The 19,873-nt window shown below is 38.2% G+C and overlaps 2 protein-coding genes across 2 annotated transcripts; both read left to right on the top strand.

The window, feature by feature from the left end:
* The first annotated feature begins 7,752 nt into the window (after positions 1–7,752).
* On the top strand, positions 7,753–10,272 carry LOC136239242 (uncharacterized). Its single transcript, XM_066029969.1, has 3 exons — positions 7,753–8,850; positions 8,916–9,704; positions 9,781–10,272. Exons 1-3 carry the CDS (start codon positions 7,753–7,755, stop codon positions 10,270–10,272), a joined length of 2,379 nt encoding a protein of 792 aa, XP_065886041.1.
* Positions 10,273–10,538: 266 nt separating this feature from the next.
* On the top strand, positions 10,539–11,675 carry LOC136239244 (uncharacterized). Its single transcript, XM_066029973.1, has 4 exons — positions 10,539–10,888; positions 10,936–11,038; positions 11,098–11,410; positions 11,506–11,675. Exons 1-4 carry the CDS (start codon positions 10,539–10,541, stop codon positions 11,673–11,675), a joined length of 936 nt encoding a protein of 311 aa, XP_065886045.1.
* Positions 11,676–19,873: the final 8,198 nt, after the last annotated feature.

A 19,873-nucleotide genomic window follows, 5' to 3' on the forward strand; every position in this document is an offset into this window, starting at 1 on the left:
CTGTAAAGTGCTAATAATAATAAAAAATAAATAAATAAATAAATACACTCCTTAACACAGAAGGATGCAATATTTCACTGGTCACCAGACTGCCAACTGACTTTTGAAAGTATGAAATACAAACTGACCCATGCTCCAGTGCTGTCTTATCCCAATTTTAATAAACCCTTCCGAATGGAGACTGATGCATCAGTCCAAGGACTTGGAGCTGTTTAGTCACAATTGCAAGACAGTGGCAAAATTCACCCAGCAGCATATGCCAGCCGAGCACTCTCAGCAACCGAGAAGAGATATGCTATCACGGAGCTTGAAACCCTAGCTGTCGTGGGGCAGTTAGTCATTTCATGCCTACTTATATGGGAATGATGTTAGTATTTCACTGATCATTCTGCTGTGAAAGCAGTTCTGGATACTCCAAGCCATAGCTCTAAACATGCTCAATGGTGGAACAAAGTATATGGTAGTGGGGTACAAAGTATACAGATTGTTTATAAGCTGGGGAAGAAAAATCTCAATTCAGATGCCCTCTCGCTCAATCTGCAGGGTACACCAGCTAGAGAACAGCAAGAGGAAATACAAGTTGTGCAAATTATGACAAGTGATACAACAGATGACCTGCATCACACCTTTCCCTGTGTTGGAACTATCTCCACACTAGACAGTGACATATCGGAACTTCTTTCTACAGAACCTATTAGCTGTAATTCACAAACCAATGACCTGGAAACAGCTCAGTGGACAGATCCTGATTTCAAAGACCTTATTGACTTCCTAGCAAATAACAATCTACCAGTGGACCCTACTCAGGCTAATAAGGTTGTAGCTCAAGCCCCACTTTTTGCACTGATTGATGGAATATTATCATGAACCACAATAGTGGGTTCATAATAAGGATCGCAGTGGAATTTTTGAAAATCCTAATAGAGCAGTCACCTAAAACCAACCTTAGAAAGCAGACTCGAGCACAAAACAACACTCAGATGGCTTATTATCAAACACTGAACTCAGACAAATGGTGATATAGCAGTAAAAATGGTCTAGACGAAATTTAGAAACATTCAAAAATTGCAAATTTTACGTGAATTGTTCATATTATTATTCATAATATTATTATTATTATTCTTATTATTATTTTGTTTCACTCGTGTACAGCCCAAGGCTTCCATTTTTTCGTGATAAAAACTACACAGCCTTACTCACGGAGTCCTTCCGCGTGTCCATGACCCATTAATTAACCCGTACTCCACAGATCGCTAGCCGACCTCCACCTCGATAAATTTCTAAGTTCTTTATTCGCCATTGCCTGCTGTTCCATATACGGAAGAAGCCGTAGAAGAGCAAAATTAAGGGATCTTGTGTGCTCGGGGATGCGTATTGTTCGACTATAGTCTTTATAACGTTAATAACTGGCAGTTGTGCAGCACTCTTTTACCTTACAAGATCGCCATAATAGGGTCTCTAGTGAGCTTCCCGTCTTCGCTACGAGAAGCCGTTTAAGTGCGCATCCAGTTTATTCTTTCTAGCTATCACAGTGAGTGCTTTGTTTGTCCATTATAGGTGGAAGATAAATGGTTGCGCTGATATCATGGCTGCTGTTCACACGCAAAAAAAGGTTGGGCGGGGTGTTTATTACAACCCTACCATTTAAAAATGTTTTGTGGTCTAACCACATATCATCAACAACCCTCCCATATGGTATCCATGTCATAAACAACTTACAGAGTGTGAAGCCTGACAGTCTTATATGGGAGGATTGTGTGCTACTGTGCTTATGTCACTGTAACTAGCTACTGTGTACATATTCTAGCACACTCTCCGATCAGCTAGTGACATTGACAGTTGCAAACATTTAGCCATGACCACATGCATGCTAACCAGACTTTGCTGACTATACCTACGGTGTTCCACTTTGTGACACACTGTTGCTAGCAGGCTACACCTAGGCTTTCCAGGGCTAGAGCCCAGTCTAAGTTCTGACAATTGGAACTCAATATGCCAGTTTAAAGTACTCCTACATGTATGGGTAATGACTGCCAAATTCCTGGTAATCATGTAAGACTGGCTACGCCACTGGTCACTGGTAGTGACATTGTGATTTGTACATGCAAACACTGGCATAGGAAGACTTTTCGGCCAAGCCTAGCCATCTCCTATTTAGCTTGATTAATACCAACTCAAAATGTTGCTGCTGTATTCAGCCCTGTTCATACGTGCATTTATACAAAGGTGTTGTAAAGCGTCATCGCTACAATAATAGCACTACAGCTACAATGTATAGCTATCTCTTCACTACCTATTCTGCTAGACAACTCTACACCTATAATGTACGTGCTTGATGTATGCATCATTATATCACGCAAAAATTTCTGAAAAAAAATTGGATTCTACAGGAATTATAACACTAACAGTTACCATTCTTATAACTTGTATCATAGAGTTTCATTCTTGTCCTTCTGTTAGAATAAACACCTAAGACATCTTGTTCTTCTTCAAGTCTCCTGTGTTGCCATCAACACTGTCTCCTGTATGATAGTTGCACAATCAGTAATTCTTCTGACAGGTAGGTACATGTAGCTCATATAGCAGTGTGTTTTCAGCGATGGCACCAAGTGTGACTATGATAGCTCAAACACTGAGTATAGACTAGGAATTAATGTATCCTGCCTTATATTTTGTGTGTGTACAAATGAATCAGGATGAAAATACAGTCTTTATCATAGATTACAAAATTAATATTCATTAACATATCTACCTTTTAAACCAAGGAATCTTTGTTAGCTTACTACACTAATGTGCCAATTAACTTATAATCCATAAATGGATTTGGAAAAGTACACAAACTAGACATATTAAAAATTTAAAATTTAAAATAAGAAATAGGGATCGCTGAAAAAAGCCACGAAACAAGAAGGGATCGCTGGGGTGGTATTGTAAACCACAAATCCCTATTTTGACTCTCTATAAATGCTCCATTTGAGTATAAATAGTCAAAATAGGGATTTGTGGTTTACATTACCACCCCAGCGATCCCTTCTTGTTTCGTGGCTTTTTTCAGCGATCGCTATGTCTTATTTTAAATTTTTAATATGTCTAGTATTTTATTGATTCAAAGAAGGATCACTGCAAACAATGTGTAGTCCTCAAGCAGATGAGAGCACAAATAATAGAGGAAAATCATAGTGGCCCCATGGCAGGACACTTCTCTGGGGTAAAGCTGTACAAGGCTCTTTTGAGGCATGGGTGGTGGCCAGGCATGTATACTGACATAGTGAAACATTGTTCATCATGCCCTCAGTGTGCCATAGTAAATAGCACAGGACGGGTTAATCACCCCCCTCTGCACCCAATACCTGTCCAGAGGCATTTCAGATTATTGGGGTTGACATAATGGACTTGCCAGTAACCGCATTGGGCAATCGTCATGTAGCAGTTTTTCAGGACTTCCTTACCAAGTGGCCACTAGCCTTTCCTGTACCAGACCAGAAGGCTATCAGACTAGTGAAATTCTTAACAGAAAAAGTTATACCATGGTTTGGGGTCCCAGAAGCACTACTCTCGGATAGGGGTACTAACTTACTGTCACATCTTATGCTAGACATCTGCAAGAAGTTAGGAGTGCACAAACTGAACACAACGGCCTACCATCCCCAGTGTGATGGGATGGTAGAGCGGTTTAATCGTACCCTGAAGACAGCTTTACGTAAACATGCAGCCACATTTGGATGCCAATGGGACCATTACCTCTCTGGAGTATTGTTTGCCTACCGGAATTTACCATATGACTCCACTGGAGAAAAACCATTATACCTATTATTTGGACTTCACTGTCGAATGCCAACTGAGGCAGCATATTTCCAACCCTTGCCTGTTCAACTAGCGGATCTACAAGATTATCGTCAGGAACTAACAATGTCATTAGTCTCAGCCAGAGACATTGCAGCCAAAGCAATAAGAGCAGCACAGAAAAGATACAAGACGCAATATGACACTAAGAGTATCCATGTCATGTACCATGTTGGGACTGAGTATTAGTTCGATTTCCTACAGATGAAACTGGGAGAATGAGGAAGCTCTCCAGACCTTGGCATGGTCCATATCGTGTCACTGAACTCAGAGAACCTGATATCAGCGTAACTAAGGTTTACCATCTGTAATCTCCAGGCATTAATGTCTATCAGTCTAGAGTGAAACCATGTCCCTTTAATTTCCCAGCTGGTTTTTATTGGTATGGGGGTAACAGCAAAGGGCCAGGAAAGCCACCCAAATGGGTGGAGCAGCTTTTGGAGGAGAATTCCATACAACGTGCAGTGACAGTTGACTATAATGATGTTAATAATGATACTGAAAATGAAGATGATGTGTCTGAGGAAGTAACTGACACACATGAACCTGGTGGTCTATCACACAGAATGGAGTAATGATGAAGGAACACCAGAACCTGAACTTTTACCTACAGTGGATAGGAGAAGGAACAACGCTCACTATGAACTCAGACAGAACCCTCAACACAATCAACGATATAGCTGATTCTACGCTTGAGGACAAGCTCTCTACAGCGGAGGATGATGTAACATTGTAAACTAACTATTAACTACATACTATTCTATATAATGCTTATGTTGTAGATGCGCATGTGCTACTGTGTTTTAATTAGAACTGTAAGTTGCCAACACGAGGTGCTGCACTACTTACATACCCAAGCAGAACTTACTTGGCTTACCAGCCATTAAAGCACTTCACCTGCTAATGCTACTTAATTCAGTTAGCCAAAGCATTCCTGATCAGTACCCTACCTTATTCAAAGGTCTGGGAATCTTTCCAGAAGCATATGACATCAGGCTAAAGTCAGATGCTTAATCTTTTGCTTTATTTACTCCAAGAAATGTACCACTCCCTCTATGCAAGAAAGCAGAAGAGGAACTAGCAAGGATGGAGTCACTACAAGTCATTTCCAAAATTGATGAGCCAACACCTTGGTGTGACAGGATGGTCGTTGTTCCGAAGAAGTCCTCTACATATTTGTGTCGATTTCCGACCTTTAAATGACAGTGTTTCAGGGAAGTTCATCCGCTCCCTAAGGTTGAAGAAACTTTGGCTCAACTTAGTGGTGCCACAGTTTTCAGTAAGATTGATGCTAATTGTGGGTTTCACCAGATTCCGTTAACAGAGCGTTCCCTTCCATTTACAACATTCATCACCCAATTTGGCAGGTACTGCTTCAACAAACTGCCCTTTGGCATTTGCAGTGCACCAGAACATTTTCAAAAGCAAATGAACAACATCCTATCTGGCCTGCCAGGAGTACTCTGCCACATGGATGATGTGTTGATTTTTGGTTCCACTCAGCAAGAGCATGACGACTGACTTCACAAAGTGTTACAGAAACTTCAATCTGTAGGAGTCACTCTTAACAGAGAAAAGTGTGAATTTAGCAAGAAGCAGCTCTCTTTTCTTTGCCACATTGTTAATGGGCATGGAGTCTCACCAGATCCTTTGAAGACAGCAGCCATTCTCAAAATGGAGAAACCCAAAATTCCTACTGAACTACGATGATTTTTGGGGATGATTAATCAGCTCAGTAAATTTTCACCGTACATTGCCACAATTACGAAACCTCTTCGGGAACTTCTCAGTATGAAAAAGTCCTGTGCTGGGGTAATTTCCAAGAGCAAGCCTTTGCTAAAGTAAAGAGTGGATTGACTAAACCTACTGTGTTGGCACTGTATGATCCTGCAGCTAAGACTAAGATCTGTGCTGATGCGTCCTCCTATGGATTAGGTGCAGTGCTCTTACAACAACATTCACAACAGTGGTGACCAGTAGCCTACGCACCCAGAGCTATGACGGAAACTGAGCAGCGTTACTCTCAAATTGAAAGAGAAGCCTTGGGAATTGTGAGAAATTTTCAGATTATGTCATCGGAAAAACAATTCATTTAGAAACTGACCACAAGCTTCTTGTTCTCCTGCTCAGCAAAACAAATCTTGACCGCTTGCCACCACGTGTCTTATGATTTAGACTCCGCCTGATGCACTTTCACTATACAATCAGTCATATACCTGGTAAACTTCTTTACACAGCTGATGCACTTTCCCATGCTCCTATTTCTAATGGAGATTTAGAACATTTTGACCAAGACGCAGAGCTATTTGTAGAGAGTGTCATTTTGTACCTACCAGCAAGCAAAGACAGACTAGATGTTTTTCGCAAAGCTCAAAGTGAAGATTCTACTTGTGCTAAGCTCATGACCTTCTGCAGACAAGGATGGCCAAACAATAGAGAGATTGCAGGTGACTTATTACAGTACAAAATGAACCTACCAGTTGTTGACAATCTGTTATTGTATGCCGATCGCATTGTTGTTCCCCACAGCATGAGAGCAGAGGTCTTGCAGAAAGTACATCAAGGCCATCAGGGCATTCAGAGGTGCCATCTACGAATTTCCTCAGCAGTGTGGTGGCCCAGAAATTTCAGAGACATAGAAAACTACATGTCCTGTCTGTCAACAGACTACTACACCCTCCACAGAACCACTTTTATAGACAAAGCTTCCCAACCATCCATGGGAGAGAGTAGCAGTGGACTTGTTCCACTAAAATGGAAGTCTTACCTTGTGGTAGTTGACTATTTTTCAAGATATGTTGAAGTGCAGTCATTGCGTTCAACAACCTCAGCTAGTGTGGTAACTGCTTTGAAAGCTATATTCGCTTGTCATGGTATCCTGTCTACTTTTGTAAGTGACAGTGGTCCACAATTTGACTCTCAAGAAATGAAAATATTTGCAGATTGTTATGGCTTTGACCATGTGACGAGTAGCCCACACTATCCACAATCAAACGGCTTAGCAGAGAGGACAGTGAAGACCATTAAAAGTCTATTTGCCAACTCCCCAGATCCACACATGGCTCTCATGAGCTACAGAGCTACTCCTCTGCAGTTTTGTAATCTCAGCCCAGCAGAATTGTCCATAAGTCGTCAGATCCGTACAGATGTTCCGCAGCTGAAGACTGCACATATCCCTAATTGGCCTTACCTTGACAATTTCAGAATGCAAGATGAGTACAAGGCAGAACAGAAATGCAACTATGACAAACACCACAGAGTAAAGCAACTGCCATCTCTGCTGGATAAAACACCAGTATGGGTTGTTACCCAGGGGCGGATCTAGGATTTATAAAAGGGGGGCTAGCTAACTCAAGGTACTAATCTCTTGGGTGGAGGTGTGCGAATGCTGGAACTGGGGGGTCTGGGGGCATGCCCTTTCCCCCCCAGGAAATTTTTGAAAAATAGATGTTAAAATACTGCAATTTGGAGACATTTCCACATAAAATGTACATTTCTGCCTGTAGATATTTTATATACTGCCTTTAGATATGTATGGCTCTCTGCAGCATTTGCTAATGGAAAGGTTTGGGTAGGTTCAGACAACCAAGCACATGATGCACCTTCTCACAATTGCATGCATGATAGATTAATAATGTTGAAACTGAAATTTGAATGATACAAGATTGAATCTGAGAGCATTTTCAATGGAAATTGTGTACCTGAATTAAGTATACCAGTACCAGTAATAACTACACAAGTAGATGAACAAGCCTATTAAACAGACCAATGCACTATAGGTGCAGGCAGACTTGGAAAAATTCCATAACAGAACCAACTTTTATGGTTACACTGAATGTTCTATTAGAGTAGTAGTTTGTTACATTGTTTCTCGCTCGTTCCCTTATCCTTAGGCAAGATCTGGACGTCATGAATCTGGAGAGGCTTAGATCAGTAAGAGGTGGTCACCGGGGAGCCATCACGAAGTTGACAAGAGAGCTAGATACGCTGCTGGTGGGTGAGCCAAGAGATATTGGTAGATTGCAGGTGATTAATGAACAATTAGAAAATAAATTAAGCGTGTTGCAAAAATTCGATGCCGACATTTTGACTCTCTGCGAAACCGACGATATAGCATGCGAAATTGATGAATCAGAGACTATTAACACCACAGTGATTGATTATAAATGCCATATTGACACGTGCTTGAAACCTACACCAGCACCTGAGACCATGCCCACAATTGTAGCTCCATCGCCTGTTGTTGCGAAGACGCACCTACCTCGTTTGGAACTGGGCAAGTTTAGTGGAGATGTGACTGGTTGGACAACGTTCTGGGACATTTTCAAGTTGGCTGTCCATGAAAACACCGACTTAAGTAAGATAGATAAGTTCCATTACTTAAACTCTTCTTTAGAAGGTACTGACAGTAAGGCCATTCAAGGTCTTGGACTGACTGAGGGTAATTACGACTCTGCTATTGCTATGTTGAAAGAATGTTTCGGTGATCCACAAGCTATAATAGCAGCTCATATGGATGAGCTGCTTAAGTTGCCAGACTGTACAGCTGATCGGCCTTCTGCACTTCGTAATTTCTATGATCGAATGACTGTTCACACTAGGGGTTTAAGTTCACTGGGAATAGACCTATGTCACTATGGTAGCCTTTTGATCCCAATTGTTATGCTGAAACTGCCTAATGAAGTCCGCCTTCGCATGGCACGTCAGCATCATGGCACCATTTGGAAGGTGGAGGATCTCTTAGAAACAATCAAGGTGGAAGCTGAAGTGAGAGAGGCCAGCAATTTGATTAAATCCAATACCTTTCGACTCCCCCATCCACCCAAACTACCTCCTCCTACAGCTAATTCATTCTATGCTGGTAATGCTGCTCCTAGATGTCTTTATTGCAATGGAGAACATTATCCTTCCTTGTGCACCTCGGTTAAGGAAGTGAAGGATAGACAGGCTATCCTAATTAGAGGAGGCCGCTGCTTTAACTGTCTGAGGCCCCATCACCGTGCCAAAGTTGTGATTTACATAAGAAATGCAGGCACTGTCACAAGAAGCATCACCAATCAATATGTGACCAGGTGCACCCACCAGATTCTGTTAAGCCACCTGAAGTTTTAGAGACTATCAACAACACATCTAATGTGGCACGAAGTAGTGGATTGGTGTTGTTGCAAACAGCAAGAGCCATGGCTTCCGGTAAAGAGGGTGGAGCATCAGTCAGTATCCGGATTCTATTTGATACAGGGAGCCAGAGGTCTTATGTAACAGAGGCTCTCTGCAGACGCCTACATCTTAAACCTGTAAAAAAGGAGAGATTGCATTTAAACACCTTTGGAGAGCCTGCATTTAGGGGCAGGGCTTGTGATCTGGTTCAGATATGGTTACAGAAGATTGGCAGTTCTGATTGTTTAGTGCTGGAGGCACTTAGTTTCCCGACCATTTGCTCCTCCCTGCCGAATGTGGTACACTTAGATAAATACCCTCAGTTATGTGATCTGCAATTGGCTGACCCTCCTGGCAAGAGCACTGAAGTCATTGATCTCCTTGTTGGGTCCGATCATTACTGGAACATTGTAGAGGAAGAAACTATCTGCACAGACAATGGCCCTACTGCAGTTAGGAATAAACTAGGTTGGCTTCTTTCTGGTCCTCTTACTTCACCGCACTTTCATGTCTCGATGTTCTCTCACTTGGCTGTATGCCAGGGATTCAATGAGTTGGAACCTTCCACCAATGAACTTAGTGGCCTTAATGACATTCTTAAGTTCTTCTGGGAGTTGGAATCCTTAGGAATCTATGATACTCAATATTGCAAGGAGTCTGTGTCATTTCTTGATGGAGTCACATTTGTGCAGGGTCGCTACGAGGTCGGACTCCCTTGGATTAGAAGTAAGAGTGATATACCTGACCACTTTAACTTGTGTTATAATCGGTTGTAAACAGCCTGAGATTTTGAAGGAATATCAAGGCACAATAGATGAACAGTTGCGCTACGATATTATCGAACCTGTGGACAACAGTAATGAGTCTTCTGATACGTTCATCCATTATATGCCACATTATCCAGTGGTCAAGCAAGGCCGCAGCACGACTAGGGTGCATGTCGTATATGATGGTTCGGCTACCTCACATGAATGTAACATTGCACTTAACGATTGTCTGCAGGTTGGACCCAATCTGATCCCTAAGTTGTTTAATGTTCTCATTAGGTTTCGATGTTATCAAGTGGCTCTTACAGGTGATATTGAGAAGGCCTTTCTGATGATAAGCATCCGTGAATCAGATAGAGACATGCTTAGATTTCTTTGGCTTGAAGACCCTCTTCAAGAGAGCAGTAAACTTCCACACTTTCGATTTACTAGACTAGTGTTCGGATTGAGGCCGTCGCCGGCCATTCTGGGCTCTGTGATTTCCCATCACTTGGAGAAGTATTGATCTGAGCACCCACGAGTAGTTGACAAGATAGAACAGTCACTTTATGTTGATGATCTGGTATCTGGCGGTGCTACCGTACAAGAAGCTTTTGAAGTTTACAAGTCCTCCAAGTGGATCTTGCATTGCGGAGGCTTTAACTTGAGAAAATGGAATACAAATTCCAAGACTTTAAATGACATGATTGAACAAGTTGAGGCATCCTCCATGGAGGTACTGGCACTGACCCTTGTGATGCAACTGTTAAGATTGATGATAATAGAACAGATATGTCTAAGTTGCTGGGAGTTGCTTGGGATAAGATGCAAGATAAGTTCACGTTTGATTTTAAGGAACAACTTAATGTAATGAAATGCTTACCGCATACCAAACGATCAATCTTGAGGGTGACTGCAAGTCTTTTTGATCCTCTGGGAATATTGAGTCCTCTTACTATCACTCTTAAGATGTTGTTTCAAGTTTTGTGCACCAGTAAGGCCAATTGGGATGAACCCTTGCATACAGATACGCAAGTTCGATGGGAGCAGTTGATGAAGGATCTGGTCTTGTTTTCTGAAATGAAGATTCTCCGATGTTGTTTTCTCATATCTTCTCATCCTGTTTCCATATCTCTACATGGGTTCAGTGATGCATCTGAGCTGCCTATGCGGCAGTGTTGTATCTTAGTTCCACTTACCTTGATGGTCAAGTTGAAGTTAATCTGCTGTGTTCGAAGACCAGGGTAGCGCCAACTAAGAAACAAACTATTCCCCATTTGGAACTACTGGGGGTACTGATTTTGGCCAGGCTTGTACACAGTGTTGTACCTTGCCTACCTCGATTGAACAGTGTTCACTTGTGGGTGGACTCCATGGTAGTGCTGCATTGGATACGCAACAGATCAGAAGAGCTTGGAAACAGTACGTTCAGAATAGGGTTGAGGTGATCAAAGGATTGACGAATGGTGAAGATTGGAACTTCTTCCTAGGGGAATTGAACCCTGCTGACTTGCCCTCTAGAGGAGTGTCTGCTAAGGAACTTGTACATAGTTCAATTTGGTGGCATGGACCTAACATTATTGCTGAGAAGACTGTTAGTCAACCCATGCTACCAGATGTGGATGTTTCGTGTGAGGTGGAGGCAGAATTGACAAAGTCACAGAGTATATATATACCCATGCTTTGTTCATCATGAACAAAGAGCATAAGGCGATGCGTTTAGACAACTTGATTGACTGCACTTGTTATAGTACTCTAGATACCTTGCTTCGTGTTACTGCATGTGTGCTGTTGTTTGTTGCAAGGCTGAAGCGATGCAAAAGTCTCAGAAGTGATGATGAGCCACTGATTGATGCTGGAGACATCAAGAGAGCTGAGGCTGCATGGATCATATCTGTGCAACAGAGTTGCTTTAACCAGGAAATATAGCACTTGTTGAATCATAAGGGTGCCTGTCCTATCTTGGTTCATCAGTTCGACCTGTTTATTGATGACAGACAGTTGATGCGATGCCAGGGAGAATAAGCAATTCACCAGAGTTGTCATTTGGGAGCAAGAAACCGACACTCTTGCTGACGAGACATCCTTTTGTTACCCTGTTGATATGGCAATCACATGAATGCTGCAAGCACGGTGGAGTGAATGAAACGCTCACCTTGTTAAGAGAGAGATACTGTATCTTGTGAGGTCATCAGGTAACTAAGGCTATAGTTAGGGCTTGTGTTATTTGTAGAAAACTAGAATGCAAGCCATATGGATCATGCCCAGTTGCAGATTTGCCTCCCGAAAGAATGTCAGAAAATCCACAATTTTCCCACACAGGGTTAGATTTTGCTGGTCCTCTGTACATAAACTTAAATGGCCAACCACAAAAAATCTACATTTGTCTTTTCACATGTGCAGCCACCCGTGCTGTACACCTGGAATTGGTACGGGACCTTGGGGTTGAATCACTTTTACTATGTTTCCGGAGATTTGCTGGCAGGAGAGGTTTGCCAGCAACACTGATTTCTGACAACGCTAAGACATTTTGATCCTCCAGCAAAGAAGTATCTAAGGTAGCCCGATCTTCCGAAGTTCAAAGATACCTGGCAAACAACCATACCTCTTGGAAGTTCATTGCTGAGAAAGCTACCTGGTGGGGAGGATTCTGGGAGCGTTTGATTCAGAGTGTAAAGCGAAGTCTCAGAAAGGTCCTTGGCCGCTCCATATTGAATTTCGACCAGTTGAACACACTTTTAGTTGAAGTAGAGGGGGTTGTTAACTCTAGACCTTTGACATATGTAGAAAATGATACTAGTGGCATGAGTTATGTTCTGTCTCCATCACATCTGATATATGGTAGGAAAATCACTAGTGCTCCCAATGATTCACACTTTGAAGTGAACAGTACTAATGACACTTTGAAAAAAAGGGCTAGGTAGAAGAAACATTTCTAAGTCAATTTACTAGACAATGGCAACGAGAATACTTGATGAGTTTGAGAGAGAATCACCAATCTGACCAGAGATCAAGATGGAGTGGAGGATCAAAAATTGCACTAGGAGATGTTGTTGTGATCAAGGATGACCAGACCAAGAGATCTTTTTGGAAACTTGGTGTTGTTGAAGAACTGCTGAGTGGGTCTGATGGACATGTCCGTGCTGCTAAGGTGAGGGCTGGTCGCTCTGATCGACGTGTGCAAGTCATTCGTCGTAGCATCAAGCATCTATACCCAATAGAAGTATCTACGGGTGATCGTGTCATTTCCAGCAGCAGCGAGGGAAACCCAGTGAATGATTTAGATGAGGTGACAGAACTGAGTAATATTCGAAGGAGAAGAGAAGCGGCAATAGTTGGAGAGATTCGCCGAAGATTGAACACTTGAACTAGATTGTTGGGTTGTATCAGAAATTAGTTGATTCTTTAGGCCTTTTATGTATATGACTGTTTGATTGCTACATTCTCAAACAGGGGGAGTGTAATGGACTAGAATTGTTTGTTATGTAATAATTATGTCTGTGCATATACGCATGTTTTTTCTAGTGATTGATTAGAGAGTTTCCGGTACCCAACATGAGGCAGGAGGAACGTAAGTGAGTGGCTAGAATAAGACTCTACCGACTGAAGCAGAGACAAGTTATACAGTACAATTATGCAGCTAATTGGGCAAATACAGTACAGTTATGCACTTAATTGGGCAAATACAGCACACTTGAACAAATACAGCACAGTTATGTGGAGAATTTATCTTTATTTATTTATTTATGTGTTATGTATAAACACTTACTGATCGTCTGATCACGAAGCTTTTAAAACAAGACTCAACCAAGACAGCACGATTAATCACGTACATGACATTGTAAATCGCTAAAACTAGCCAAACTAATCCTATTGGTTCGTTCTACAACTAGAAATAAATTAATTAAACACTTACTGATATCCTTAACACCAAAAATCGCAGCGGTTTGAGTACTAGACAAAATCGCTCCAAGCCAGACGCTACGAGGAAGTACAATATAACACTTAAAGCACCGCCTTGCTTGTGTGTACGAAAAATACAGTACTCGGGGGTGTCTCGAGGCAAATACAGCACTCGGCTTTGCCTCGTACTGTATTAGCCTCTCGACTAACCTCCTCCCACTGTATTTTCCGTACATACACGCGATGGTGATTTAACTCTAGAACGATGGTGCTTTAACTCTAACATAAATTAGTTCTAGTATATATAAAGAATTCTACCAAACATGATTAACAGTTTACGTAAAAATATGACTATGGTACTCTAAAGCAATGATAGACAACAAAGTCACTACATTGTTAGCAAAATGTACTATTATGTGTATGAGCAACTTACGAACTGTAATTGGCCACAAGTGAGGATCACATCAGAATTAACATAGAAAACAAATCATTTGTTATAATGGTGTACTTGCAGTTAATATAAAACTAGCATAATATAAAGTAGTTCTAGTATATACGTTAACAATTCTAATAAACATGAATAACAGTTTACGTACAAATATGACTATACTTCTTTAAAGCAATGATAGACCACAAAGTCACAACATTATTAGCAAAATGTACTATTATGTGTACGAAAAACTTACTTCCTGTAATTGACCACAAGTGAGGATCACATCAGAATTAAAATAAAAAAGAAATCATTTGTTATAAAGGTGTACAGTTACTATAAAACTAACATAATATAAAGTAGTTGTAGTATATACGTAAACAATTCTAATAAGCATGAATAACAGTTTACATACAAACATGACTATAGTACTCTAAAGCAATGATAGACCACAAAGTCACTAGCGTAAGTCGCCAATTATCGGCAGGTACCAATTATCGGCACTTGTAAACTATAGAGGCTACAGGGTATATGGAGGCTACCAAGTTCCACAATGGGCTGTTATATCCTCTAAAACATTTCTTAGAATCGTTTTCATTCGGTGTTTATTGTTGTTAATGCGCTACACAAGCCATTCTGGTTAAACATGGAATTGCATTAAAATAATTTTGTATTGGAAACCAGTATGCTTTTACGTCTAACCTGAATATCTCTTGAACGGCTGACCTTATCTTCGTAAAACTTCTGTGAAACGGAGTTATCCAAGGACTGCACCTCCCACAAAACTTTCACAAAGAACCAGCGAGCCATCATGGAGTTACACACAAAATCGCACATTATGCCGATAATTGGCCAATCAGGGAAGTACAGTTGCCGATAATAGGTACCCCATGCCGATAATTGGCACACGATAGACATTGCAATTTTTCTCATAACAAGACGGTCACTCACGTGAGATAATTAAACTTTGGTGCGTTAAGAGATGAAGAACAGTTCTGTTAAATGGTTCAAACCGGAAGTTAATACGCTATTGAATTAAGGAATTATAATTGCATGATGAAATGGTGCCGATAATTAGCGACTTACGCTACATTGATAGCAAAATGTACTATTATGTGTATGAACAACTTACGTTCTGTTATTGACCACAAGTGAGGATCACATCAGAATTAACATACAAAACAAAACATTTGTCATAAAAGTGTACAGTTGCTATAAAACTAACATAATATAAAGTAGTTCTAGTATATACGTAAACAATTCTAATAAACATGAATAACAGTTTACATACAAATATGACTATAGTACTCTAAAGCAATGATAGACCACAAAGTCACTACATTGTTAGCAAAATGTACTATTATGTGTATGAACAACTTACGTTCTGTTATTGACCACAAGTGAGGATCACATCAGAATTAACATAGAAAACAAAACATTTGTCATAAAGGTGTACAGTTACTATAAAACTAACATAATATAAAGTAGTTCTAGTATATACGTAAACAATTCTAATAAACATGAATAACAGTTTACATACAAATATGACTATAGTACTCTAAAGCAATGATAGACCACAAAGTCACTACATTGTTAGCAAAATGTACTATTATGTGTATGAACAACTTACCACCTGTAATTGACCACAAGTGAGGATCACATCAGAATTAACATAGAAAACAAAACATTTGTCATAAAGGTGTACAGTTACTATAAAACTAACATAATATAAAGTAGTTCTAGTATATACGTAAACAATTCTAATAAACATGAATAACAGTTTACATACAAATATGACTATAGTACTCTAAAGCAATGATAGACCACAAAGTCACTACATTGTTAGCAAAATGTACTATTATGTGTATGAACAACTTACGTTCTGTTATGGAACACAACAGAGGATCACATCAGAATTAACATAAGAAACAAAACATTTGTCATAAAGGTGTACAGTTACTATAAAACTAACATAATATAAAGTAGTTCTAGTATATATGTAAACAATTCTAATAAACATGAATAACAGTTTACATACAAATATGACTATAGTACTCTAAAGCAATGATAGACCACAAAGTCACTACATTGTTAGCAAAATGTACTATTGTGTATGAACAACTTACCACCTGTAGTTGACCACAAGTGAGGATCACATCAGAATTAACATAGAAAACAAAACATTAGTCATAAAGGTGTACAGTTACTATAAAACTAACATAATATAAAGTAGTTCTAGTATATATGTAAACAATTCTAATAAACATGAATAACAGTTTACATACAAATATGACTATAGTACTCTAAAGCAATGATAGACCACAAAGTCACTACATTGTTAGCAAAATGTACTATTGTGTATGAACAACTTACCACCTGTAGTTGACCACAAGTGAGGATCACATCAGAATTAACATAGAAAACAAAACATTAGTCATAAAGGTGTACAGTTACTATAAAACTAACATAATATAAAGTAGTTCTAGTATATATGTAAACAATTCTAATAAACATGAATAACAGTTTACATACAAATATGACTATAGTACTCTAAAGCAATGATAGACCACAAAGTCACTACATTGTTAGCAAAATGTACTATTATGTGTATGAACAACTTACGTTCTGTTATGGAACACAACAGAGGATCACATCAGAATTAACATAAGAAACAAAACATTTGTCATAAAGGTGTACAGTTACTATAAAACTAACATAATATAAAGTAGTTCTAGTATATATGTAAACAATTCTAATAAACATGAATAACAGTTTACATACAAATATGACTATAGTACTCTAAAGCAATGATAGACCACAAAGTCACTACATTGTTAGCAAAATGTACTATTGTGTATGAACAACTTACCACCTGTAGTTGACCACAAGTGAGGATCACATCAGAATTAACATAGAAAACAAAACATTTGTTATAAAGGTGTACAGTTACTATAAAACTAACATAATATAAAGTAGTTCTAGTATATACGTAAACAATTCTAATAAACATGAATAACAGTTTACATACAAATATGACTATAGTACTCTAAAGCAATGATAGACCACAAAGTCACTACATTGTTAGCAAAATGTACTATTATGTGTGTGAACAACTTACGTTCTGTTATTGACCACAAGTGAGGATCACATCAGAATTAACATAGAAAACAAAACATTTGTTATAAAGGTGTACAGTTATTATAAAACTAACATAATATAAAGTAGCTCTAGTATATACGTAAACAATTCTAATAAACATGAATAACAGTTTATGTACAAATATGACTATAGTACTCTAAAGCAATGATAGACCACAAAGTCACTACATTGTTAGCAAAATGTACTATTATGTGTATGAACAACTTACCATCTGTAATTGACAACAAGTGAGGATCACATCAGAATTAAAATAGAAAACAAAACATTTGTTATAAAGGTGTACAGTTACTATAAAACTAACATAATATAAAGTAGCTCTAGTATATACGTAAACAATTCTAATAAACATGAATAACAGTTTATGTACAAATATGACTATAGTACTCTAAAGCAATGATAGACCACAAAGTCACTACATTGTTAGCAAAATGTACTATTGTGTGTATGAACAACTTACCATCTGTAATTGACAACAAGTGAGGATCACATCAGAATTAACATAGAAAACAAAACATTTGTTATAAAGGTGTACAGTTACTATAAAACTAACATAATATAAAGCAGTTGTAGTATATACGTAAACAATTCTAATAAACATGAATAACAGTTTATGTACAAATATGACTATAGTACTCTAAAGCAATGATAGACCACAAAGTCACTACATTGTTAGCAAAATGTACTATTGTGTGTATGAACAACTTACCATCTGTAATTGACAACAAGTGAGGATCACATCAGAATTAACATAGAAAACAAAACATTTGTTATAAAGGTGTACAGTTACCACAAAACTAACATAATATAAAGTAGCTCTAGTATATACGTAAACAATTCTAATAAACATGAATAACAGTTTACGTACAAATATGACTATAGTACTCTAAAGCAATGATAGACCACAAAGTCACTACATTGTTAGCAAAATGTACTATTATGTGTACGAACAACTTACATGCTGTTATTGACCACAAGTGAGGATCACATCAGAATTAACATAGAAAACAAAACATTTGTTATAAAGGTGTACAGTTACTATAAAACTAACATAATATAAAGTAGTTCTAGTATATACATAAACAATTCTAATAAACATGAATAACAGTTTACGTACAAATATGACTATAGTCCTCTAAAGCAATGTGGACCACAAAGTCATTACATTGTTAGCAAAATGTACTATTATGTGTACGAACAACTTACCATCTGTTATTGACCACAAGTGAGGATCACATCAGAATTAACATAGAAAACAAAACATTTGTTATAAAGGTGTACAGTTACTATAAAACTAACATAATATAAAGTAGTTCTAGTATATAATTAAACAATTCTAATAAACATGAATAACAGTTTACGTACAAATATGACTATAGTACTCTAAAGCAATGATAGACCACAAAGTCACTACATTGTTAGCAAAATGTACTATTATGTGTATGAACAACTTACGATCTGTAATTGACAACAAGTGAGGTTCACATCAGAATTAACATAGAAAACAAAACATTTGTTATAAAGGTGTACAGTTACTATAAAACTAACATAATATAAAGCAGTTCTAGTATATACATAAACAATTCTAATAAACATGAATAACAGTTTATGTACAAATATGACTAGTACTCTAAAGCAATGATAGACCACAAAGTCACTACATTGTTAGCAAAATGTACTATAATGTGTATGAACAACTTACTTGCTGTAATTGACAACAAGTGAGGTTCACATCAGAATTAACATAGAAAACAAAACATTTGTTATAAAGGTGTACAGTTACCACAAAACTAACATAATATAAAGTAGCTCTAGTATATACGTAAACAATTCTAATAAACATGAATAACAGTTTACGTACAAATATGACTATAGTACTCTAAAGCAATGATAGACCACAAAGTCACTACATTGTTAGCAAAATGTACTATTATGTGTACGAACAACTTACATACTGTTATTGGCCACAAGTGAGGATCACATCAGAATTAACATAGAAAACAAAACATTTGTTATAAAGGTGTACAGTTACTATAAAACTAACATAATATAAAGTAGTTCTAGTATATACATAAACAATTCTAATAAACATGAATAACAGTTTACGTACAAATATGACTTTAGTTCTCTAAAGCAATGATAGACCACAAAGTCACTACATTGTTAGCAAAATGTACTATTATGTGTATGAACAACTTACTTGCTGTAATTGACAACAAGTGAGGATCACATCAGAATTAACATAGAAAACAAAACATTTGTTATAAAGGTGTACAGTTACTATAAAAGTAACATACTATAAAGCAGTTTTAGTATATATGTAAACAATTCTAATAAACATGAATAACAGTTTACGTACAAATATGACTATAGTATTCTAAAGCAATGATAGACCACAAAGTCACTACATTGTTAGCAAAATGTACTATTATGTGTGTGAACAACTTACGTTCTGTTATTGACCACAAGTGAGGATCACATCAGAATTAACATAGAAAACAAAACATTTGTTATAAAGGTGTACAGTTATTATAAAACTAACATAATATAAAGTAGCTCTAGTATATACGTAAACAATTCTAATAAACATGAATAACAGTTTATGTACAAATATGACTATAGTACTCTAAAGCAATGA

This window comes from Dysidea avara, chromosome 11, assembly GCF_963678975.1.
Source record: "Dysidea avara chromosome 11, odDysAvar1.4, whole genome shotgun sequence".
Lineage (NCBI taxonomy): Eukaryota > Metazoa > Porifera > Demospongiae > Dictyoceratida > Dysideidae > Dysidea > Dysidea avara.